Consider the following 25,681-nt stretch of genomic DNA (forward strand, 5'->3'; position numbering starts at 1 on the left):
CATCCAGCAGCAGGGTTTGGCACAGGAGTTTGTTCGTGGGTTCTTCTCTGGAGCTTATGGACAGAAAATCTGGGCTAAATGGGGCACTGAGAGATCTTTTTTTAGCCTGTCACACTGGGGCCATGAATTGCAGCAGCGCAACTGGCACTTTTGCAGGGCGTTAGGAACGCTTCCTTCTCACCCTGCAGGGTATGTGGCGAGAGTGGGCGTGCAGTGATGATCGAGTCACCGAGTGAAGTGGCAGGCCTGTGTGGCTGATTTACAAATACCAGTGTTCTTTATTTACACAGACATGTAAACAACAGAAGGTAAACAACACCGCCCATCTCGGTCTAACAAACAGGCTGCTGCTGTTTCACTTCAGGACCTGAGGTGTTTTAGACATTTCACAGAAACTGTATTGACAGCAAACACAGGAAGGCTACGAGGTTACCTTGACTCTTTCTTCTTTGCACGGTAATCGCATGCATGGTGCGGCAGCGCTGGGGAATGGCACCACCTGAGGCCGCAAAACAAGGGTATGCAAAGAACCCACTCAGAGCTTGCCTTAAGTTCGGGTATGGCTGGAGTGAGCAGTATTTGTGAGCAGTACCACTGCAGTCTGTCCTCTGACAGCACTTTGCACCCAGAGATCTGAAAGCACTCTGAACAGACTGATCCATCTTCGTTGCATCCTTTGCGAATTATCCCTTGTTTATATACAAGGAAAAAAATGGAGGGCCTTCAAAGAGCGACTTTCCCAGAGCTCAGGTTTTACTGGTCTCGTTTCCCAACCTTGTGCTTTAACTATAGCACCATTCTTTCATCACAGAAGTATATAGCTTCTTGGCATTTTGGGACAAGCTTTCAAATTCAAAGAAATGCCCCAAGCACTGGAGGTAGAAGGGCAGTGGACCGTCCCAGTCACGACCAGAAGCTGTTCTGCTCCAAAGCTGCCTCTGCTGAAAGAGGAGCCAGCTGCTGTGCGATACATTGCACCCAATCCCAAGCTTTTTCAAGTTTGTCCGAAAACAGAACTAAGGGAAACATTAGCTGCAAAAGAAAAACTATTAGAAAACAACAGTGCTGATCTGCTGTCTTGCAAAATTAACTGCAACAGTAACCCATATACACACTGCGTTTTACTTAGTTGAAATACTTCTAACAGAAATGTTACACTGAATTTGTAAGACAGAAAAATACCTAGTAGAGAAATGAAGAGTTCAGGAAGTATGCTGCTTTGTGCCAAGGAACAAATTTCCTTATAGTTTAGCAGCAAAAGAATCAGCTAGGGCTTGAACAGCCTTGAATTCTCAGCTGTAAATTCACATTTTGGTTACACACACACTTCCTAAGTAAAATAAAATTGAAGGAACTCCCCCAGATTATCTAGTGTTGGATGTGTCGTTTGGTTTCGTTTGGTTTTTTGGTTTGTTTTTTTTCTGTTCTAGAGTGATAACCATGGCTTGAACCCAAAACCAGTTTCAGCCTTTCTACCTTTTTTCTAACATGAATTGGAAGTTAGATGGGCTCAGCTTGTATGCTAGATCAAATTCAAGCATGTGAGAATTGCTGCTAAAAAAGCAGCTGGGAAGTTGTGTTTGAGCACAGTATTTAAATACTCAGCTGCCTTGTCTCATGCACATTATGCAGCAAGTAGTTTAACTTCTATTCTCCCAGTAAGAACTACAGCCCTATCTTCAGTTATCACAGCAAAGGAGATGAATCAACACAACCGTAAGATACACCATTTACAGCTGCCAGTACAGCAGCAGGTAAGATAAAGACAGAAAAAGAGAACTGTTTTTCTTAAATAGGCATTTCTGCAATCCTTTCAAACCCCCAGGTGAAAAGGAAACTTAAGAAATTCTCCTTAAATAAAAGCTATGTACAAATTGCACACATTGCAAATGGAGCACTGAGATCAGTTACAGAAAATAAGATGTACAGTCTTCACTGATAACATCTCTCTTGCTATAAACAGTGATAAACAGCATATGCTTTCTTCAGATGTCAGAACCCAGCAAGACAGCAATATTATGTACACAGGGCTTGTTTGCCTTCTGCCTCCCACAGCAGAGTCCCTCCAAACTCTGTTTTCACTTCAGAAAGCTGTGCAGTGACGCTCCTGCGCACCGCGCCGCTCCTGCTCGGCAAATCACAAGAGAGCTGTCATTGCTGTCTGGCTTATGGGCTTTAGGCAGTCCCTGGGGGTGGAGTAACCCTCGCCCCCGAGAGCAGTTTGCTGGGGTTTCTGGTAGTCTGTGCTGTAGCTCACGGAGGTCAGAACACCATTAACTTTGGGTTTGTCGTAGTTTATGACACTCTGGGGTGTCTGATAGTCTCCGTTCCTGGTGTCGGTCTTACATGAAGTGGAGAAGCTGCTGGCAGTAAGGGAATGTATCTGAGATGAGGCGACAGGAACGTTGTAGCCGTTCTCAGAGGGGAAATTATTTTCTCTTGCTGTGTGCCGCTCTATGATGGGGGTGGCGTACTCGGGCTCTTGGCTGGTCAGGGGCAGAGCATATTCATGCCTGTTAGCTCTGTGAGGGCAGTGATAGTGATTTTCAAACTCAGAACTCCCCCTTCTTCCCTCCTCTTTGGTGTCCATGGGGCGAAAAGTAGATCCTTTACGTGTTACCGTCCCAGTCCCGATCATGAGAGGCTGCTGATAATCTAAAAAGAAGTATGAAATGTTCAATAAGGCATAGTTTGGTTATGTATATAATAGTTATGCATAGGTAGGTATTTTATGCTGAAAAACTACTCTGTTATTGCATCAAATGTGTGGTTATTGGGGATGTGAGGAAACCTTTCCCCAACACCAATCCTGTAGCCTCCTTCAGAGAGTAAGAGTTACAGAACATGGCAGAAGCTCTTTCATGGAGAAGCTCCAATCTGCCACCTCTTTTCCTACTCCCTCCCTCCCTTTCCCCACCTACCCTCCCAAATAAATCAACATTTCTGGAGTATACTTTAAAGCCCTAAAAAAAGAGTGAGGTCAACAAAATATTAGCAACAAACTGGACAAAGGACATTGCATGAAGATCCACGAGCAAGAAGTTCTCCAAAATGAGTGTTCCACTTTTGGAATAATTAAAATGCCCAGAGGATTCTTAACGAGCCGGCTTTATTTAAAAGGCATCTCACAGTAGCTGACTGACAAGAAGGATGAAGTTAGGCAAAACGGCAGCCAAGAGAGTCAATGGAAGTGTGAAATGTGCTAAGCCAGCTCAGCACGGCTGTGGGCATGCCAGGGGGGATGAGCTTGGGGGGAGAAGTGGGAATGGTGCTGCCACAGAAATTGGGCAGTCACCCGGTCAAGGGGGATGGCAGGGATAGAGCTGGCCTAAGGCAAACAGCCTGAGCAGGAGCAAGGAGTGAGATGGAGGAAACAGGGCCTCAAGAAGTGCATGTTTGTACCTCTAGTTAAGGTAGATGCCAGGCTGCCATGTGAGGAGATCTGAACTAGAAGGTTTTCTGAAAAAACCAGTAATACTATTATGAGAAAAGTGAACGTTCTAACTTTCTCGCTTTGGCGCTGGTGACAATCTCTTACAGATACATACGGTGGCCTGAACAGCTCTAGTAAATGACACTGCTAAAGTATCGTGTTTTCATGCAGGCGTGAAGAAGTTAGCTCGGTTTCTGTTCTGGCATCGCGGTTCATCTGACATGAGCGTCGAATTCGATCCCATATGTCCTGTGAATCTTTTTGGCAGTTTCTGGCTGTGTCCCAAACTTCAGCATGTAGGGTGAAGGTGTTATGATATTTCACTAAGTAAGTGGTGCAGTTCTCCCCAGCATCGCTGCCGCCATCCCCAGAAATCTCTCTTGCTCAGGATGAAGCATCTCAACTTCCTCCTAGCTGCCTTTGGGAACCGGCAGGCAACTGGGGGTCTGAAGTGAGGGAATTTCATGTAGCATGATAACCTATATGCAAATTGTGTGCTTTCTGCAATTAAATTATTAAATGGCACATTTCTAAGTTGCATTCGCATTTTTGTTTCATGTTTTTTATTTTTAAGGAGACTGCAGGTGAAATGCTAAGGCTGGGAATGTGCCTGAGCCAGGCTGAGAGTTAAGACTTCCCACAAACACAGCAGGAGGGGATGGTGGAGAGAGTAAAGGCTTCCTAGATGTGGCCAGGGAACCAAATAACCATCACTTGTGAGCAATCTTTATTCATTCTCTTTCCTAAAAACTGCTTTATAGGTCTCTGCATATTTATATTGAAAGTTTCTATAAAGGATTGAAACTGTCTTTGAAAGATATTGAGAGCAGCACCATATGGAATTACAGTAACCATCCATTTGTTTTTTAAATGTATTTCTCTGCCAAACACAATGAAGAAATTCTAAGGAATTTCTAAGTTCTGGAGGCTGGAAGCAGCAAACTAATCTTTCTTCAAGAGTGCTGATCACTGATCCCATGAAATGTCTGGTCTCACTAGCCATACCAGAGACTAGACTAGGTGGGGATAAGATGTGCTAAGAGGGTGCATTAAAAAATCATCCCTTTGGGATGCAAATAGTACTGATGCAGGGATTTTCTCTATCCAAACAGGGACCTGGAGCCAAGGTAGCACAGGAGAGGAGCACTGTGGCTGGCTTTGTTCTTCTCTCTCATCTACCTGCTTCCACTTCAGGAGGCCTCATCTCCCAGATAGTTCAGGCACCAGGAAAGCTGCACAGGGATCTCAGCACAACTTCCAGCTGTCCATGAAATCCCACCATAAACCGACTAAGTAATTTTTCTCTTTGATCAGCAGCAAGGAGCATCATATTTTGTTCCATTCCCAGAGACATTTGTGTTTAAATAGAAACGCAAAAATTAGTCAGCAAAAGGAACCAATCCTATCCTAGGCACATTCTTGCACTCCATCCACGCCTGAGTACCTTCCATCATTACCTTCAGCTGTAACTATTTCAGAGTCAGGAAATTTTTCCAACAACTCCAAGAAAAAAATTCCACAATAGTGAGTCTTTCCCTGCCTAATATATTTAGCTGCTTCACTATACATCTGGGATGAACATGAATAAATCCATTTCTGGGCCCAGCTTGCATAAGAGCTGAAGCCTGTAACATCGCTGGGCCATCCCTCTCCCTGTCACCAGCTCTGCACACAGAGCAAAAGGAATGCATCTGAAGGGGAGCAACTGTTACCTGCCATGTCACTGGTGACCAGATCCAGCTTTTGTGGTGTCTCCTTCTCATTGTTATAGCTGATGGTAAATTCAGTTGACTGATGTCTGGTAAAGGGCTGCTTGATTTGTTTCCAACAACCTATGAAAAAGAAATAAAAATAGAAGGCTTATCAGCAAGTTAAATGCTTAAAAGGCTTACCAGAAAGTTTAATTTTTGGTATACTCATTGCTGTCAATAGATTGAAATAGTTCAAAATATGACTAAAATGGGCTGTTTGTTTAAAAAAAGCCCCCTAAATATGGAGGGTGAAGGAAGAAGTGAATCATCAACTGGGATTTCCAAGTTTATATAAGATATTTTGGCAAGAAGGGCTCAAACTCTGTAGGTGCCTACAGTGATGCCTTAACAAAGTATATTGATAAAATACCAGCTTTAAGTCATTTATGTTTTGGCATTGAATATCTGGCAAAAATAATGCTTAAAATTTCTCTTTTCTTCAGTAGATTAGTGTGGCTTCCATTTTGTTGGTATCAGAGCACCTGCACTCATCAATTAACTTGTTCTCACAACATCCTTGTAAGACAGAAAAGAAAAAAATCCACAGTGTCAGGGACTTGCTGGAGCCTGTGCCAGGAGGTCTGTGGAGAGGTGAGTTTGGCTCACAGCTTTCTAAGCCACAAGCCTGGTTCACAAGGACTTAGGAGCTTGATTTATGAAGCAGACATGCAACAAATGAACTGACTGGGTAAGAGGCTATCTCCAATTTCTTGGGATTTGTCCTCATTAGCAAGTGAGACAGGATTATGATGTGACCTTGAAAAATCATATTAGCAAATATGATGTTAAGTACAAATTAATTTTCTAATGAGGGCAAGCTGCAGTGGGTAACAGCATTCCTTTCACTGACGTCAGCACCTGCTGAGGGATGAAATTTTGGAGCTGAGCTATTGCAACAGACTTTTCAAGAGACATATGAAATGCTTAGTGGTTTGGGGTTTTTATGGAAAGCTGAGTTTCAGAAGGATATTCCTCTACAGAATTGATTGGCCAGGAAAAACACCCCAACTGCCAAGCTGATGGGAACCCCATCTAGAAAATGTTATTGAGCAAGACAAAGAAAATACTGCATCAGGGTTTTGCAGTCATCTCCTAAAGCAGTATGCTCAAGCCAATCCTTCATTCAATACAGTTCAGTGTTGTTAGGCTTTATAAATACAGTTTTAGCCAGGGAGGGCAGTGAGAAGAAAATATTAAAGCCATAAAAAATTATTATCCCTTGCTCTCTTGGAGAAAGGCAATCCCCTCTGCTGTGGGGAAAAGAAAAGAAAAGCAGCAATTTTCTGCAAAATAGGTATTTTGGAGGTGGGAAGGAAAAGGAGGGCACCTGGGAGCACTCTTACATGCTAATTTATGCACTCTGTATAATAGATCTTTTGTTAATTGCCTTTCTGTCATAGAAACCAAATTATATTGTTTCTCAGGGCACTGTGCTAGGATGACACAAGTGGGACTATCGTTTGCCGTTTCCCTTGTATGAAGATGTGAATTTGAATGAGGAAATGTGGATGCTGTTTCACAAGCATTAAAAGCTTAGCTGCATAAACCCCTTCCTGCTAGCCCAGTGGACAGGACAGGATAGGACAAAGTGCATGATTCTCCACTCACCTGATTTCTGAGTACTGGATAATCCATACGAAAGTCCTTTGGCTTCTCGCCTGTGAGGAGAGGAAAGGATTTATAAACATCAGTACTTACAGCATTTCAGCTTCATGCCTTAGCTCCAGCAGAGCCCTTTTATTTAGTGGCTGAGGACAAGGCTTCACTTCGAGTTCCTGGAGGTTGCTGTTTACTAGAACATCACGCATGCAAACCAGCACTTTGGCATTTTCTTTTTCTCCATCTATGTGCAAGTTGTGAGTGCTGATGTTCAGATTTCTGGGGCTGGCACTCATCAATTTGATGTGTCTCTGTTTATATGTGTCACTCCAGGCTATGTTTGGGTGTGCTCTTATGAATTCTTTGGCTATTTTTTAGATTTACTGGGAAACCAGGACAGAGCTGAGTATTCCTGGTGATGAAGCAGCATCACCAGAGCATTGCTTATACTTCCAAATCCCCATCTGCTGACAGAAGCATTTCCTGGCTCAACATGCAAGTGCAGGTTCATAGGAATGGGCATCTAGCAGGAAGCACAGTTAGCAGTGCTCCTTCCAGTACTTGGACTTGTGAGATGAAACAGCTTAGTTTTAGCTGCTTACACCAGTGTATGTGTGCAACTCCAAGGAGCCCAGCTCTGCTTCCAGCCTGCTAGGTTAAGTGCTCTAACTTAAGGGACTGGGAAACAGAAACACAACAGGAGGGAAGTAAAAGAAAATGGTCCAGATAGATAGCTCAAATCTTCCCTTCACTGAATTTCTTATTTGGCTTTGGTGTGGAAAGTATCCTGTCTTCAACTGCTTTACACCTCAGTGTTTGAGGTATATGTAGGGTGAAGAGAACAGCTGGTTACATTGGACTGGGTGCACAGTTCTTACCTGCTTTACCTTCATTTTTTTCTGACTAGGAGAGGCATACAGTAAGAAATACAATTTACAGAGACACAACATGATTTCTACTTGAAAGAAAGGCTGAGAAACAGGATAAACTCCCAGCTCCCTGGTAAAGAGGCTCTGGAAAGTGGGCATGGAGTTGGACATGCTATCTAGGTACCCACAAATGCCTCCTTTAACAAAAACCAGTATCTTACTTGCGTAGGGCTGCGCAGATACAAATTCCAGAGAACAAGAATAGACACAGCACGATGAGGATGGGGACAATTATAGCTGTAAGCTTTAAACCTGCATGAGAAAAAAAAAGGGATAAAAGTTTAAAAGGCAAATTACTCTGAAGCTGGTAATTTTTACTACAGCAGGAATGCTTCTTGAAGAGAACATGGAAATGTTCAACTATAAAACTAAAAGGCCACTCCTCAGCCACGTACCTATGTGGAACAGTGTTGAAACAAAAGAGTTGAATATACTTTCTCGAGGGTGACACTTGACTTGGCATCTATATGCATCCTTACAAAGGGCAATTCTTTTTTATTACACACTAGATGACTTAAAAAGCCACTCATACACACTCGGTTTTCCGTTGCTTATAAATCTGCCAAAGGAGACTGCACCTTTATATGCCAAGTATCTGGCTCATGCTGAACTGGCTGAAACATTTCAGTCAAAATGGTTCAAAGATTTCCATAAGGGAATCTAGGGAAAAACCTGTTTAGCCACTGTAAATTCTAACACAACATACTTTAGAGCAGAGATTTGAAAAGTAGCAGTGGGGTGGTTCTTGTGTCAGGAGTGTGCTGTTCCCTGTTTCTACAGACACTTGCCAGCTGTGAGAATAAGGCAGTAGAAGCATCCACAGAGTATTTGCAATTTAGCAGATGAAATCTCAGTAGATTTCATTTTCAGTGAACATGGATATGGTTTACTCATACCGCTGCACAGATGAACTGAGCTTGCTTGCTCTTGGCAAGCAGATTCAGATTTTTTTTTTTCTTCCAGTGATTGCTTCTTATAATCAGTTTTTTCACAGAGGCATTTCTACAACTATCAGCTACCTAATGGGTAGTAGCATTTGGTACAGTGCATCTTACAATTCCTGCCTGGCTATGAGCCCACCAAACAGTCAGTATAAGCACCAAATTTTGTTTGTTTGCTTTTTAAGGTCTAAGAAGTTAGCTCCACAACATTAAAGGACGAAGACTGCAAATTCAGGGAGAATTACGCAAATTAAGGTTGTCTGAGCCCCCATGAACACAGGCATTATGGAAGAATGTTTAATTACACAATCAGGCACTACTGTATGCTGCTTTCAGCTGGGAGCTCACTCTGGAAGGCGTCATGGTTGTGTGGAGAGAAGATAACACTTCTGTGAGATGACTACCTCGCATATTAAAAAATTACAAAATACAGGAAAAGAGTGAGAAAGAACTCTTTCAAAAATTGCTGCTGAGTGCTCACTGTATTCCCTTGAGCCACCCACCAAGCATGGCAAATCAACCAATATGACAGGGAAACCAAAGCCCAATGTTTAACACATCAAGGAAAATTAAGGCTTTCAATCTCTTTCTGTGCCTTAAGGAAAAGAACCTATTGCTCCTCCCTCTTCTCTCTGTCATTAGTAAAGTATGAAATAAAGTATGAAGGGAAAATAAAAGTTATGATTTGTGAGAAAGCTTTAAGTTTGCTCAGACTGGGCTGAAGACATGAAGCACGCTAGAGAAAATGCAGCACTAGGTAGTGTTACCCAAGTTAGTTTCTTCGGATGGGATGGGCTCTGTAACAGTCCTGTCTTCTTTTCCAAGGGAGGTTTCTGTGCTCTGACTTGGTTTCTGCCACATCGAATGCGTAAATGAACTGTTAGCTGCAAGAAAGAAGGGAGCATCAGTGGCACTGGGGCAGCACAGTGGGCTTTAGAGGCACCACACACTGCTTACCCCATACCTGGCATTATTCGACATCCCATCAGCTCCAGCTTCAGTGCTATTCTTTGGTTCCAGGTTTGAGGGATAATCCGCACATAACGGGCCACTATTGGAGGGATGAAGTTATTGCGCACTATGTCACCAGAGTTGGAGTTGCCTTGGAATACCTGCAACGAAATGTGCACACATTGTTTGCTCTGTTTTAAAAGTCTCTTTCTTCAAAGTGCTCCTGACATCCAACTTCAAAATTTTTCATTATCCTAAAACTAATACCTTGATAACCTGGGATTCAGCCACAAGATTTTAGGAATTGAGAGTTCCGGAAAGAAATAATCTTTTTAGTTGTGCCAGATGATCACATTTTTCTGTTAGGTTGGAGGAGAAAGATTATCACTGTTTCAATATTGTATAATTTGTAGTTAATATATGCTGGTATAATGCAATCATTTTTTATTTAAGAATGCTGCAGCACACTTTCTTGGAAATACGGTATAGAAACATAAAAAGAAAAAAAAACGGAGGTGAACTATTTCTAGGCATTTTAGTAAAATGGTCAGTTTTCTATATCAAGCTTGAAGAGTGACTATTAGCTACGCAGTTGTTACTGCACTGTATACTACTGTATACTACTTATACAGTGTTTCCCAGAATCAACTCAGTCCCTTGTGCAGAACAGTAGTCCTTGCAATATTAGTTTTGGACATGCTTCATCATGACCTAGGAAACCCTAAAAGCCTGATGAGATAGAGAAGTGAGCTCAGCATATCTTAGATAAAATGCCAGGCCACATGGGGCTCTGATGGGACAGGTTCTGTCATGTACCTTAGCTGAAACTAAGACCATATATAATACTTTCAAAGGATACTTGTATATAACAAGTCACTGTGGGAAACTGCAAGCCTGCACATTTTAAATAGCTAGCCTTTGCAGTTCAGCCACTACTAGGCTGATTTGTCACTCTTTGGGCCAGCATCCCCTCAGTTTAACATTTAAAAAAATATTAACCCCATTAATGTTGGGCAGTGAAATTCCTTGCCATGCAAGCCAAGGAAATCAGAGCTAGCAGGAAATCTCTCTTCAGCTCTATCAAGTTTTCTTCAAAAACTGCCATCAGCCCTGAGGACCAGGTAGAGCCTTCTCCTGAGGCAAGCTGGGCTCCCTCAGGAATGATGAGTGAAGGTCTTACTGAACACTGTGGGGCCAGGGAGGAAGGCTTTTGGGATTTCTTTTGTTTGAAAGGAAACATGAGTTTTTTGAGGGGAAAATGTTATCAGACAAACTCCTCCAGCAGCCCTGCCCTTCACCCGAGGCGTTGTTTCATTTGGCAGGGGGAGGTGGATTGACCATCCCCATGCACTTGGAGCTGACCTTCAGCTTTGCTGGTGCCGTACCAACAGCAGCCCTGGCATGGGCAAAAACTGAGCTGAGCTAAGGACTTGCCCCAACAGCTGCTGTTGAGCTCCACAATTACACCACTTTTTTAAAAGAAGGGTGCAGACATACACACGCCTGCCTGTGTGTGTCCCACAGCTTCACCAGTCCCTGGATAACTTCACTGTTTCGACAAGCTCGCTATCTGCTCTGTAGCCATAAATTACACCTAGCCCAAGTCTAGACAAGTTTGCAGTTCCAATCTTTCTTGACAGTGAAAACCTGCCCTCCAATTTCAAGACAGCATACATGTTATTGGTTTGTGTTTTTCTACCTTTCCCACTTTCCCTTACCTTTTCTTCATTGCTCAGAATCCCTTTGTAAGTTCTCCATTTTGAGTTGTTATTTTTATAATTCATTGTAAATGTCTTCACATAAAAGTTGAAATTCATGGATCCAGAACCAGTAGTCTTAATCCCTTTCAAAAAATGCAAGAAACATTTTCATTTGCTGTGTGACTGTTATAAGGGAACATTTTCAAATGCAAACACAGAAGCCAAAACAATCCTGAAATCTTGGTCTTCAAGGTGTTAGTTTATTTTTCAAACTGTGTTGAAATTAAGTTTAAAAGTTGGGTGAAGAATGGAAATCCATTTTAAATTGTGAATTTAGAGCAATGGATATTTTTAACAGAGCACAAAAGGCCTAGGGAGCTGGGCCTGTTCAGCCTTGAGGAGAGATGGCTGAGAGGGGACCTCATCAATGTCTGCCAGTATCTGAAGAGGAGTGCCAAGAGGATGGAGCCAGGCTCTGCTCAGTGGTGCCAAGCAATGGGACAAGAGGCAATGGGCAGAAACTGATGCACAGGAAGTTCCACCTGAACGTGAGGAAGAACTTCTTTACTGTGCAGGTGACCGAGCACAGGACCAGGTTGCCCAGAGATGCTGTGGAGTCTCCCTCACTGGAGATATTTAAGAACTGTCCTAACGCAATCCTGTGCTGTGTGCTGTAGGATGACCCTGCTTGAGCAGGGAGGTTGGACCAGATGACCCCCTGTGGTGCCTTTCAACTTTACTCATTCTGTGATTCTGTGATAATTGCTTTTTGGTATTATGGTCTGTATCGGCCATCTTTACATCTTTAGCAGCAACTGTAATTTACAACTAAATCAGGAGGTGAAAACAGGAATTTCTTTCACCTAGGCCTTGTTTCAAAGGCTGTGACTTTCATGTTTCTTATTGATTCTAGATCATCCATCTAGACTCTACTGATCCCTCTGCAAGTATTTTGTTCTATCAGCATGTTTACAGATCAGATATGCATGACAGTTGAGTTCAATCCTATATCCCCATGGGAAGACAAGTCTTGTAAGTAACCGTGATGTTTTAAATAGGAAAATAATATTCGTCAGCACAGAACATTTCATTATGTTTAACAAAAGTGCACTATCAGCTTTCCAGCTGCATTCAGTTTCTTCTCCAGCTGAAACACCCATTCCTAATAACCAGAGAGCAACATACCTGTTATTCTCTTCTTCTCCCCCAGGTCTATCTCCAGCCATTCACGGCTGCTGCTGTGGTTAGAGGCCCAAGACCATCCCGGGACTTGAAGCCAAGCCTTGTCAGGGGACCATAGGAGTAGGTGCCCAAGCTCATCGGTCTCCTCCCAGTAGGAAGATGCAGTAACCTGGCTCTTGGAGAGGAATCCCTCTTCCAGACTGAGAGATTTGTTGCAGCCTAGGAGTCCCCACACAGACAGGCAGAAGGAGTTATTTTGCATTTTCACAGGATATTTTTATATTAGGCTAGCAACATTTGAAGACCACCCACAACAGCAAAGTCAGACGTTGCTGAATCTAGTGCTAGCCTGATGCTCTCCATTAGCTGTGGTGTTTACCAGTCAATTTGTAGTGTATGATCCAGTACCAGAGTGCTGCAGTCCCAATCCTTTACCAGTCTAACTCCTACATACATGACACCTTCTGACTACATCTGCTATTTTTGCCATTTAGTTTTTTAATCTCTGCACTTTTGTCTCATTCCTGTGAAGACATTTTTTATTTTTAAATTTTTCCTTCTGAAACATAATATTTATGTTTTGAGATTGGCACTAACTAATTCTGCTGTGCGAAACATTTCACAGATGAAGGCACTGTACTGAAAGGAATACTTTACTGTAAACATTTCATGATTCCCACCTGCAATTAGGGCTAGGAAAGTTACTCATTAGAGAAGCTCCTTGATACTGCTGCCAAGATGTGATATCATGAAGATAATATCTGCAGGTAAGTATTACAAACTCCACCAAAGAACCCACAAAATTTCTGCACATCAAGGTTCTTCAGAGAAAACAGGCCAGTGGAATATGGTTCAATGAAGTTAAAAATAATTCCTTGGCAGGTTCAAAGGCCTGTACATGCTCTACAGTTTTCAGTGGAATAGTAAATGACTTTATCTCAAATGAGTGGAATATAATTCAAATGAACGAATGCGAACTTTTCCCCCCTCTTTGCTGTGTTTTATGCAAATGAACGGCTTGACAGATTAAAAGAGGGTTTTGCATCTTGGAAAGCCATAAACAAAAACTCCTTCTGTATCACTGCAATATAAATATATTTTCATTTCTCCTATGTTTTCTTTCTCCGCTTTTATGATGAAGATGGAAATTATAAATGTCTGAGGAGAAACTGTTTTCGTTTTCTGTGGCCTAAAGTACATAAAAATGGGTTTATCTGATTGTCATTTTTCATATGCTGGCACCAGAAATGTAACAGCAGAATACTATTTCTGTTTCTCGTCTATGTGCGTATGACCGCACATATTCTGTGTTTTTTTCTAGCTCACTTCACATCCCTTCAATTTTTTTATTTACTTGACAATTTTAAAAAACTGCTGTCCTAAAATATCCTTCCTAGACACAGCCTGACATTCTCCTGATTATTTTTTAAAACTTTTACAGAAAATATTTAAATAGCTAAAAACAAAGCAATTATTCTTACCATTCGAAGTAAATGTAAACCGCTTATCTGACAGAGAACCACTGCAAGAAAAGAAAAAGGTAACTCAGCCTTTCATGAGGTGGTTACAGGAGTGCTGAGGTTAAGCTTCAGAATCACTGTTTATCCAGTAAAACATCTCTGGCCAGACAGCCACTTTCTCTGCTAGCTGGTTATCGACCTTCGTAAGAGCACTCAAGCTCATCTCTTACTGTGACTGTATTCAGGTAATTTTTTATGGTTTTGAGCATTTTTTAAAGCTTTAAAGTGACTCCCTGTTGCACCACCCTGCTACTCCTGCTGCTTGTGAGAGTTACACTTGATGGAGACTAAACCACACCAGCTCTGGCCATTCCTACTTGGGCAACAGGTGTGTCATAGGATGAAAACTGGATGAAAACTACTCCTTGTTTTAATCTGGGTGGGAACCAGTTCTGTTATAACCACGGCCAGCATCTCCCATCAAGAATGGTTCTTTTTGCTCCATTAACCACGTCTATGGCTTCCTTCTTCTTCCTCCTTCTGACACGGACTGTTTTGCTCCAGGGGAAAAGCCATTTCTTGGGCCACTCCACACAGCCCTCCACAATGCAGGACAAGATAAAATCACCACTCTAAGGGAAAGCTGAGTTTTCCTTGGCCTTTTAGGGAGCCACTTTCTAATTCCCAAGGAGATGCCCCTGAGGTTTCATTCCAGAAGCAATGACTCCAACTGGCTGCCTAACAAAAAGAAAGGCCAGGGTTTTAACATGAAATTAGTTTGGATTTCTTGAAAATCTGCCCCCTCCACTGTCACTTCGATTAGCTGCACGCATCACTGGCCCCTTTTGAAAAGCCTTGGCCAGCATGACTAAGCAGTAAAACAACTTCTGCACTAAGCATGGAGACAGTTCCCTTTCAGGCTGCCCTTTCTTTGTTGTTGGCCAGGAAAATTTCCCCTGAGGTACTGTCTGTGGCCTCACCATGGTGTGGAGGGCTATATGTTTTGAGAGCACTGCAAACAGGGAATAGGAGAGTAGTCCCATGTCAAGGTCAATAAAAACACTGCCTTTTTTTGTCACTGAAAACTAATGACTACAGGCAAATGAAGCCCTTCAGAGCTCTGGGTGGGAGCTGATTTATTTGGGCATGTAGGTGGCTGAGTAGCTAGAAGGGGAAACACAAACCCTCCCTCCCACATCTTCCCCACAGGCAATCCTCAGGGGCGACCAGATGCACTCTGCTCACTTCAAACCAGTTTCACATCACAGCCAAAACAGTTTTTGATTTCTTAGTGAATGCAAAGCAATCCATTTCAAGAGAAAAGAAGAATATAAATAACTATGTAATCAGTAAAACCTACCCAAAACAGCAATCACAGTGCTCCTTGAAGACTGCTAAGGAAAAAAAGTCACCCAGAGCCCTTTCAAACAGAGGACTGCAAATTTAGCAAATAGAGGAGGTTGGCATTCCTAAGGTCTACGAAGCTATGAAATCAAGCTGATAAATTTCTGCTGTAATTCACTAAAGAGAACAAGCTAATTCAGTAAGTGGTAATTCATCAGTTTCCTAATGTGACTGCTGGAATTTTTCACACAGGTTCCACTTTGTCCTTTAAGGGAGGGTATTGCTCCATGCTCCGCATTTGCCTGACAACCTTCAGAATCCTGCCTTTTATTTTTTTGCCAGAGTTGGTCTCAAGCAAGCTTTTCCTAAGCAGTGCAGGTTAACCCCGAATCTCATCTTTCACTATTGACAAGCATTTTGTCAATATGCAATCTTGCATTTTCAAAGGCAAATGATTCCACATGTGCAGATGTATAAGTCACAGGCCAGGCCATGTTACAACATCCTGTGTATTTGCACTGGGGTATCAGAACTGCTCAATAAATCCAGCCACTCAGGCTTCATTACAGCATCTGGGGGTGCAGGTCAGCACATGGATCATGGGAAGTGAAAACCTCAAAGATGCTGGAGTGTAACAAGCACATTGAAAAATGGAGCGGGGAGGCCAAGGTCAGCTCTTGCAGGGTGGTGGGAGAGCGAGACATAACTCCACGTTAACAACACAGATACTTAACAGCTCGATGCACTCCAGCAGCAGCTTTTGATGAGGTCAATTTCAGCTCAAGTCACTAAATAATTTTAATCTTTAATACTGAAATCCACTACAAATGAGATTTTAAAAGCTTGTGCAAGCTCTTATTTAAGGGCATCTAAAAAGCTCTTAAGGCATTGGTGCTCAAGCACCAATTTTTTCTTGTAGGCACTGGCTCATCTGCAGGATTTTCTTTCAGCGTGTAGGTACTGCAGAACAGGGAAGCCATGCAGCTTTGTAGATAGCTCCTATAGATGCTTTTTTAAAGCACAAAATGCATTGGTTCTTTTTCTTAGTAAACAAGCCTACTGTTTCTAGGAACACTTTTTCATGTTTTGAAATAAAATCATTTCCCTACATGCTCCAATTTCCCTACATGCTCCAATTTCCCTCTCCTGGGCTCACACCAACAGTTCGTCTGTTCTAGAGACTGTCGCAGCTGCCAGGTGTGGCAGAAGAATCCTCGGAAGTGCTGTGCTGACACTCCCATTTTTCTTAAAGTATGTGCCATCTAGTTTGTAGGCATACAGCCCAGTGTGAGCCTGTGGCTTCCTATACAACCTGTAGAAAGCAAGGTTGTCTCCTCAGGGCAATTCCGTCCCTCGGAGATGTGCATCATGCTCGAGGAGTGCCTCTGTCTGCCCCTCTAGGCAGGAGAGCTACAGGGGCTCTGCTCCTCCTTAGGGTGCTCTCTCAGGGCACCTCACATTAAATGGACTAAATCCCCCAGCACGTGTACACTTGCAGTCTTACACACTTCATTCTTTGCCCACTAGCTCTCGTACCGTGAAAAAAAATACAAACGGGAATCACAACTCCCTTTCATTATGAAATTTTATGTGCCACTGTCCGAGTTACTCCACTGGGATTCTTGACGGTCACAAGCGTATGAATGTATGTGAACAGTTCTGTAACACCTTTAGATAAGGCACAAAATATTTAATTTAGGGTCTCACTAAGCTGGCACGTGTGATGGAAAGAATTTGTATTATTTGTTTTATGGAGGGGCTTGGTGCCTGAGCAGAGTTCTCAGTCTTGATTTGCTTTGAGACAAGTATATATTAATTTTCTTTGGCAATTAACTTTCAAGAAAAACAGAAAATATTTAGGCTGTTCCGTCCTTTGACTATGATCTACACACTACCCAGCTTTGTACACTCCAGTGCCATTGTACATAAAGCATTTCAGTCTGTGCTGAAGTTTAAGCACAGCAACAGAACACATGAATGCCTTTTTTTTTCATGAATGAAACCATGATTGTAAAATTGTCAGGACGGTGTGAGAAATCATGGAGAAAACAGGAAAATAGTATAAAAAATACATATTGCCTTAGCTCTCATAGGCTATGGGATGGAAATTTCCCTTCTTACAAAAGGAAAAAAAAGGCCTCATGTAAAATCCAGATAACATTTGAAAATTAAAAACTATAAACCAACAGGAATGACAGAAGCAGTTGCTGGAAGGGCTTACTGTGCTGGATAGAGATTAGAGGATTTATTTCTACTTCAACAACAGTACAATTAAAAGTCAGAAGATAAGCAATAAATATAATACCCTTGCTATAAATATTCTAAAAGAGAAAAACTCTGAACATGTCAAAAACACAATGTTTAAGAAGTTGTTCATTGAATCCCCTATGGCTCAATGGCATTTTTTACTTACTCATTTTTCCTAGCTTTTTTTAAACTTCAACATGAATTTGCCATGATTTATTAGCACATCGATTAAAGCTGTTTGCTGCAGAACATCGTACTCTCATGTATCTGCTAACAAAGTAATTTGCAAGTATGTTTTGGAAGGAATAGAAGGAAAAAAAAGATACCACCCTACATGGTATAGAGCCACTGAAAACTTGGAACCTCTTCCTATCTCCAACGCCAACACCATTTTAATAAAGCCCTCGACCCACACCTAACATCTTTTGCTCCCCAAAATTGTGTCCCCACCTGCTTGTGCTGATGTGGGCAGTGCCCTGTGTGCCGGGGTGTGCCCCGGTGCCAGCCCCACCCGTGGTACTCACTCTAGTGAGGGGACACCGTTGGCGACGACGCCCTCGTAGCGGCTGATGCCATTGTGCTGGGTGACGCTGATCTGGCCGCCCAGCTCGTCCGCCACCACACCAGCATGGATCGCAGATTTGCACAGCAGTGAGGTCTGAAAGGCAGGAGCCAAGGCTCAGGAAATCAATCTGACAAACTGCTAATGCTTTCCCTTCCAAGCCACCAGCATACAGGTGTTACAGCTCATAAAATCGAGCAAAAGCTCAAGAGGAAGAAGAGTCAGGGAAGGGAGAAAGAGCAGTAATCTTTGACAAATACATGTTTCCCAGAGTAATTTTTCTTTTCAAATGAAAAAACAAATAATCTGCTTCTGAGAAGGTGCTTTAAGATTGTCACTCCTCAGGAAAAAAGTCCAAGGCAAGGCAACACCTCCTTGGGAGGATAAATCAATAATTCCTTGGTGTTCTTACCTGAAGGCAGACCTATCTATCACTGCACCTTACGGTTTGAGTCATGGTGTACATCAGGGGATTTGTCTATGTGTTGCCTAGCTGCTGCTGGGTTTTAAGTGCAGCCCATTTCCCAGTATCTCAGGTGGGATACTGCTGAAAAATACAGACAGGACAACTTGTCTGCCAAGTAGGTGGAAATAACACATCACTTGCTAGGGCAAAGCAGGAAAGGGACAGAGAAAGGTACAAAGGAGACTGTCCTAGGTGCTGCAGGCACAGGACAGTCAGGTTCACACTGGCCCAGTTTGGGCTGTGCTACTGGACAAGCTGGGGTGCTGGGCTGTTCCCTCCAGGGAGGGGTGGGGAAAGTGGTGGCACAGAGGCAGCATTCTCCAGGGGAGCCCTGCAGGTTCTTCCCATCAGAAAATCCTCCTTAATTGTGGGGGGAAAATTTCTTTTGCAAATTCCTCAGTGCAGATAAAATCTGCATGAGGTCATGCCGTGTGCTGCTTTTCTGCCCTAATCATTGGAACCAAGGGCAGAATAACTCCAGCTAATGAGAATGTAATTCGGCATTTCTTTGTTTCTTCAGCTCTGCCGCTTTCCAGGCTGGAGCCAGCACACTTGAATAACTGGATGAACAGGTTAGATGTGAGCACTGACTTTTTGGGAACTCAGCGACTGTGATAGGGTGGGATTTTTCTTCAGTGGTATGATTAGGCTTACTCCTCTTCGAGAAAGGTAAAGATTTCACAGGCATGACAGGAGAAGAGTCCAGGGCAAGGGGCACAGAAAGGGCAGAGCTCTGAGTGATATGAGCTGTGGATAAATGCAACCACTTCAACTTTTTGAGTTTAAAGAACAAGAAGTTAAAACAACACAAAAGGTTGGTAGTTATCGGTGGGATGTGATTAGCCAACGTGTAATATTTATTTCATCTCAGTGCAGATGCTAGGATAGTGCAGGCATAATCCTAAAGAAAACTCATGTGTTACTGAAATGTATTTTTTTCACATGTGGACACCAAACAAGTAAAAGCTAAAATCATAGGAATATTTCATGCATGGATGATCATTGCCTCAAGAAGGACAAACACTAGGCATGCTTTTTCCAGAAAGCCAGAAACCACAGGTCAGTAGGTATATTTGGCAGTCAGTGGACTTTGTTCTCACACAATTGATTTGTCTGTTTGAAAAGCGTCTCTGTGTGCTTATATACTGATAACTTACTTATATACTGATAATAAAAGGTATAGCAAAACAGCCCAGAAGAATTACTGACAAAGTCAAGCAGCAAAAGTTAAAACCAAGTTTTTCTATTCTTGTTTCTTTTGTCTTTATAAATTTCCCCTCTTTATCCTGTGTACTTACATCTCTGTATCCTTCTCCAATATTCCCAGAAATGTCACCTGCTATGTCTCTGCAGCCAGCAGGACAGTATCTGCTGTAGTGAGAGAGGAAAGGCTTGTTTATGACATGAACTGTAGTGATAATACAAACAAACTCCTGTAAAAGAAATGCTCTCAAACCAATAAATATTTTAGCTGTAATTTCTGGCTGATGCTCTGTGAGTCTAGGAGCTAAATAAATGGACCCTTGAGTTCATAGGTGGACTGAACACAGTAGCACACAAAGAACTAGAAAAGCAGTTTTTCAAGGGCATTTATTTCTGTTTAATTCTCTTGTTCTAGAAATGCTACCACACAGGTTTTCAGAGTAAGATAAGAAGCCTATATGCACATCCAGACAGCAGCCAGAAGAGCATGATTTATTACCATTTCAAACCTATCACAAAGTTCAAGGAACCGAGAAATTATAGCTTGTCCTCAGATAATCTTAGATCAGCTGGGATGTGATCTGCTCCCAGAGGAAGCACTGGAATGTGAGGATACTTTGAATTTCAAAGTGGAACCTCTTCTTACATATACCATGTATATGTATGCTCTTAATGAGAATTGCTGAGAGCTCTGCAACTCCCTTCCGTCATTTTTCTGGGCCACAGACTTCCATCCTACACTACTGCTTCTCACAACCAGGCGTTAGACCATTACAGCATTGAAACTCAAAAAAATTCACCTCTCCAGAAAAACAAGACTGTTTAACATTTTGTAGCAATTGAACCAGTTGACAGATACAGCAGAGCAAACCAGAATGCAGAGCTGCAAACCCTCTTTACCTGAATTCAGCCTTTGTGTAGTGGTTTGCTCGTTCCAAACAGGTGATTAGATCTGTGAAAAGTTTGCAAATGTCAATTCCCATTGTAGGATGTAAAAATACAGACAAATATTTGGCAGAACATGAAATTACATTTAAGGACCTCTCTGTATGATACTTAAGCAATTTTACTGGACTGGAAGCAACAGCTATGGTTTTCTCTCATTCTTTCCAACTCCCTCTTCTACTCTTCTTATGCTTTACACCTTAAAAGCTGAACAGACCTCCAAACCATTAAATGTGGGAATGAAAACCTTAATCTCTCCTACCCCTCCATTCTCTCACAGTGTGGTGGATGCTGGAGCTCAAAACACAGCAGAGCTTCAAGGAGAAGGCGCTGTTTTCCCCTCCATTGGGCCTGTATTCCAAATGGTCTAGGTAGGATTTCAGCAGCTATTATATCTGGTTAACGTTACAACTGTTTCTTGCACATATACTATTAAAAATACCATGGCTCATGCTAATCTGGAAATATTTAGGAACAAACATTTAGGCTAAAGCTCTATGTGTGTAGAGATGATAATTAAATAGGGGGGATTATGCCACTAATCTTCTACTACTTTTGGATTTCACCTTACCTGGATGATCACTGCTGGCATAGGACAACAGAAAGCCTCGTCCTGACACATGGGATCCACTCTCAAAGTGAATAGTTGCCTCATTGCTATCTAGAATGATTTCTTTGGGGACAGGCATCACGTTACCACAGTACGGCCCTACAGACAGAACAAAGATGATTTCAAAAATTTAGATGACATAATTAGGCTGGAATATTCTCATGATTAGCAAAGAATTTCATAACACACTCATTATCTTTCAGTACCAATCCAAATGTTGACAAAAGGGTTTTGGCTTCAGTCCTTTATGTGTATGAGCTCTAAAGTTACCCTGACAAGGAGTGGCCAGGATCCAATTGTCTCTCCATGTGTCTCGTCATGGCAGCAATTTCAGCTTCCACGTTTCTCATTGCATAAGCCTTAAGAGAAAGATTAATGCCCTTTGACCTTTGAAGTATAGCATGCTTACAACCAGCAGTAACTCATTAGAGAAAATGTCACTACATTCAAAAGCAATCCAAGGGATCTAGGCAGGGTTCCCGAGATAAACCCTCCAAACACACACAGCTCATGCCATTGTGGCACAGCAGCCAGTCGGGAAGGATTAAGATCAGAAACAGAACACCTGGTTTTCAAGGACCTGACCTGCATGCCACAAGCCAAATTGTACAACAAGGCAGTAGCGCTTCCCTTAGAACGTTTCTTAACCTTTTTCCATTTAAAAACACCATTAGACCATAGAAGAGTACAGTTCAAGTCTCTAGAGTTTTTAACAAAAAAAGAGGGAGAGAAAGGGGAAGATGAAGGGAGTGGGACAGGGAGACAACAGCCTTGTGCTTACAGTGATTTAGATAAGAGTTTTATAGCTGCCAACTGCAGTATCTTGGAAAAGTCTTTGGGACACGCCTTTCTTGTGACAGCAGGCGCGCCCAGGACTCCTAGTAATTACATTTGCTTCCTCAGAAAGTCAGTTCCCAAGGGGAGTGTTCCTTTGAGACTGCCACAGTCTTTGCGCTTGCCTTCTGTCACCGTACCTGGGTGCAAACTTGTCCCTAGCTGCCCTCAGGCACAGATAATACAGAAAATTCAAAGCAGTTTGGATATACTTGTTCAAATTTATGAGCCTGTTTGCAAAGAAGAGGTTTTTGTAAGATGGCAAACAGACTTTTTTCCCCAGAGGAAAAAAAAACCAAATAACCCTTTACAAGCCCTCAGCCCATCTGTTCTGTTGAGGTGAATGACAGCTTTTGTGTCCTAAAGCAAGTCTTTGGGATGAAAAATGATCACTTTGATTTTTCCTAGACAACCTCATCTCGGTGGTGGTGGCTACTTTAGGGCAACTTGGAACTGACTTCTGAGACACAAGAAATTACATTCACATCATGACACAGATTTGATGAGTGATACCCATCGTAACAGGCTCCTAAAAGCTTCTTCATTTTGCTTGATACTCTGGGTTAGGGAAGGGGCTCTTTTCCAAATACTTAATTTGCCTTGTAACAGCTAAAAGGTCAGCCTATAGAGTAGCCCAATTGGAGGCAATGACAGCCAGCTGTCAGCAGAATGGGACAAACAAAAGGAAGAACTCTTGTCCTTTTGGCTCATAAAAATCATATGGTGAAGCCAGGCAGGCAGAGAAACAAGCGACGAGTGTGACATTTCCCTGGAGTACTCATGTGTTGAAAAATGACTCACGACTTAGTCAGAGAAAACAATGTCTATAAAAAGGGTTAAACAAATTGCTTAGGAAATGAACTTATCAAAAAGACAGCATCTGACACTGTGTCATACCAGACAACTGCACGAGTGATTTATTTGAGAAGGTCTTTTGTGTCAGGTTGCAGTGGGAGAAATAAAGTGCTAACTTAGATTTTTTTTTGAGAGAGAGAGAGAAAGAGGGGGAAAAGACAGGGAGCATTGCACATCTTCAAAACAAAACACCTGAGAAAGCTTTAGTCCTTTTCTTCTCTCAAGGATTGTCTCTACACATTTTCTCACAAGTGTTCTTTGGCTTTCTCCCTCGCAGCGATTGGCAGTGACCTATCTACTCTGGAGGTATAATTTAGATGGCTGATTCACTCAACCACACATCAGCTGGATCAGGGATGAGTGACTCCTCCAGTAGCAAGTCCACATACGTTCCAGATAATTATACAAACAAATCATACTTCATGGGCAAAACCAATAAAATAAAATAAAATACAAAATAATCTAGACACATAGAGCTGTATAATCCAAATTAAAGCAGGAAATTCAGAAGCAATCAGCTTAAGAAACCAACATTCAATATCTCAAGACAAGTTTCTGCTATTAAGTAATAAATCCAAAAAGGTTACCAGGCTATGGTTATTTTCTGCCGAGAGCAGTTCTGGCGTACGAAGAGATTCCCATGGGTAGCTCAAAATAAAGGGAGCCTAGGATTAATTCCTTAAAGGATATAGAAGCAAGAAAGAGTATATACTCAAGGAAGGAATATTTTCCAAAAGTTTATAAGTTTTCTGCAAAGATTTGAAAGAAAAAAATAAGGTGTGTTGGGGGGTGGAATTCATTAATACTACAAAACATTCGCTTTTGTTGCCAACTGAGGAAGCCTTGCAAAACACTTCAATGTATCTCTTCTCAATAATTCAGGTAAGACCATATCAGCACTACACTGTCAGGTCCTCAGACTTGCCTGGGATCTAGCAGAGTTTATTTCCATGTTATCAAATAGAGAAATAAGTGCTGAGAGGTAGGGTTCAGGAAAAAGTGTAAGCACTATCTCACCCCTATATTGCTGTTCTTAGGGAAACTGATCAGACACCAGTTTGACTCAGAGGTTCTTTACTCCCTGAAAGAATTAGAAACATGTACAGTCTGGTTTTTAGGAAAAGGTGTCAATCCACCCTTTTTGGTGCTTACTGTGTTTAAAATGCCAAGTGTCAGTGACCCTCTGATTTGATTTACCTAATAATGTTGGGTTTCGTTAAGCAGCACCTCTCTCCATTTTGCCAAGTCATTGCAGAGTGGCCTTCTTAACTTCAAATTACAATTTCTCCCCTAATCAATTTATTTTACATTGATGGTCTTCCAGGAAACTCACTACAGGGACAACTAGTAATGCTTAGAAAATAAAACTGATTCAGGGTCAAGACAATTCTTTGGGTTCAGTTTTGACAGATGAGAAAATTTTATGTTTTCATCTGTTTTTAAATTTTCTTTAGAAAAATCTTTGGCTTTATGTACTCCTTCCCCTGCACTTCCACACATCAGTCCTCTATTTCCTTTCATGTTGTAAATCCAGAGACAGGACAGTCTCCCAAGGTTTCTGCATTTTGGCTTGCGGGGTGCCTGATTGGATGCCCTTGCTACAGACACAGTAGTGCCTGGTAAGTTTGCTCTCCATTGACCCAGTATTACCTCAAATACATATATTGTGAGAGTTTATAGACATAGAAGACTAAACCCAGTTAGCATCTGTGCACGTTAGACTTAATCTGAAAACTGTATTTAAACTTCTCAGTATTTTCCATTTGCAATTGAGGTGACAAAAATACTTTCATTGTTTGCTTTTAAAACTCATTCATATGTGCTCCCCATCTTGTCTGTCCATTCCACATGGGATTTATTGATTTCCCTGGGCTCTCTATATGAATAGTGTACAACCAGAGTGAAGATGAGGGATGATGGAGAAAGCCCCCATATGAGAACAAGAAACTTGCTTATAAGGCTGTTAATTTTTACTGCAGCATTTGGACTTGACTCTGGATAAATATTTAATTCCTAAACCTGGGACTTAGCCAGAAGTTTTTTAAGATCCCTTTTGAGAACTGCCAGATCACGTTATCAGTTTTTCATCTTCTAATGTTAGTTGTGAGGTGGGTTGTTTTGCATATTCGGCTTGAAAAACGAGTCATGAATGCTGATGTCTCTCAGCTTCCTGTTAAAGCGACTTGGCTGGAGCTCTGCTGGGGTAAGTAGTCAGGATTCTTTGGTTTGTTTATAAGAACAAAGGAAAGAGTTTGATTTAATAAACAGATGTGTTACATGTGATGAAACTGAGTAGGTGCTCTCCATAATTCAACATCACTATATCTAGATGCCAGGGCCTTTTCTTCTTTCCCTGTCTCAAGAAGTTGACCCAACTGTGGTTCTGTCTGTTCACTCCAAATTCCTTTTATATACATATATATATAATACTGCAGGAGAGATATTAGGCATCTAAGGATTTCAAGTATACTAAATGTAATATTCTCCATAATTAAACTAACTTTTAATGCCTTTCATCCAGAACATTTTATCTGTTGGTATGGTTTAGGTGGCTTAAATAAAACACTTTTATTTTGGAATCACTGTCTCCAAGCAGTATTAACATCCTGCAAGATAAAGATACACAGTAAATTGTCTCATGGATATCCTTTGGCTGGCCCCTCTGGAGA

At 41.9% G+C, this 25,681-nt stretch overlaps 1 protein-coding gene across 2 annotated transcripts in view; it reads right to left on the reverse strand.

The window, feature by feature from the left end:
* Positions 1-255: 255 nt before the first annotated feature.
* DCBLD1 (discoidin, CUB and LCCL domain containing 1) overlaps positions 256-25,681 on the reverse strand; it is a 47,236-nt gene continuing 21,810 nt past the window's right edge. The window contains exons 3-15 of one of the 2 annotated variants that reach the window (XM_069010918.1): positions 21,285-21,422; positions 20,669-20,720; positions 19,864-19,936; positions 18,062-18,195; positions 13,968-14,008; positions 12,490-12,705; positions 11,323-11,447; positions 9,618-9,765; positions 9,421-9,537; positions 7,874-7,964; positions 6,793-6,842; positions 5,146-5,265; positions 256-2,655 (exon numbers count right to left, since the gene is read on the reverse strand). In XM_069010918.1, the coding sequence (XP_068867019.1) occupies positions 2,138-2,655; positions 5,146-5,265; positions 6,793-6,842; positions 7,874-7,964; positions 9,421-9,537; positions 9,618-9,765; positions 11,323-11,447; positions 12,490-12,705; positions 13,968-14,008; positions 18,062-18,195; positions 19,864-19,936; positions 20,669-20,720; positions 21,285-21,422 (1,823 nt within the window). In that variant the 3' untranslated portion in view covers positions 256-2,137. The remainder of the gene's footprint in view (positions 2,656-5,145; positions 5,266-6,792; positions 6,843-7,873; positions 7,965-9,420; positions 9,538-9,617; positions 9,766-11,322; positions 11,448-12,489; positions 12,706-13,967; positions 14,009-18,061; positions 18,196-19,863; positions 19,937-20,668; positions 20,721-21,284; positions 21,423-25,681) is intronic. The other variant, XM_069010919.1, reaches the window with a different exon arrangement.

Source organism: Aphelocoma coerulescens, chromosome 3 (genome assembly GCF_041296385.1).
Source record: "Aphelocoma coerulescens isolate FSJ_1873_10779 chromosome 3, UR_Acoe_1.0, whole genome shotgun sequence".
In the NCBI taxonomy this organism is placed as follows: domain Eukaryota; kingdom Metazoa; phylum Chordata; class Aves; order Passeriformes; family Corvidae; genus Aphelocoma; species Aphelocoma coerulescens.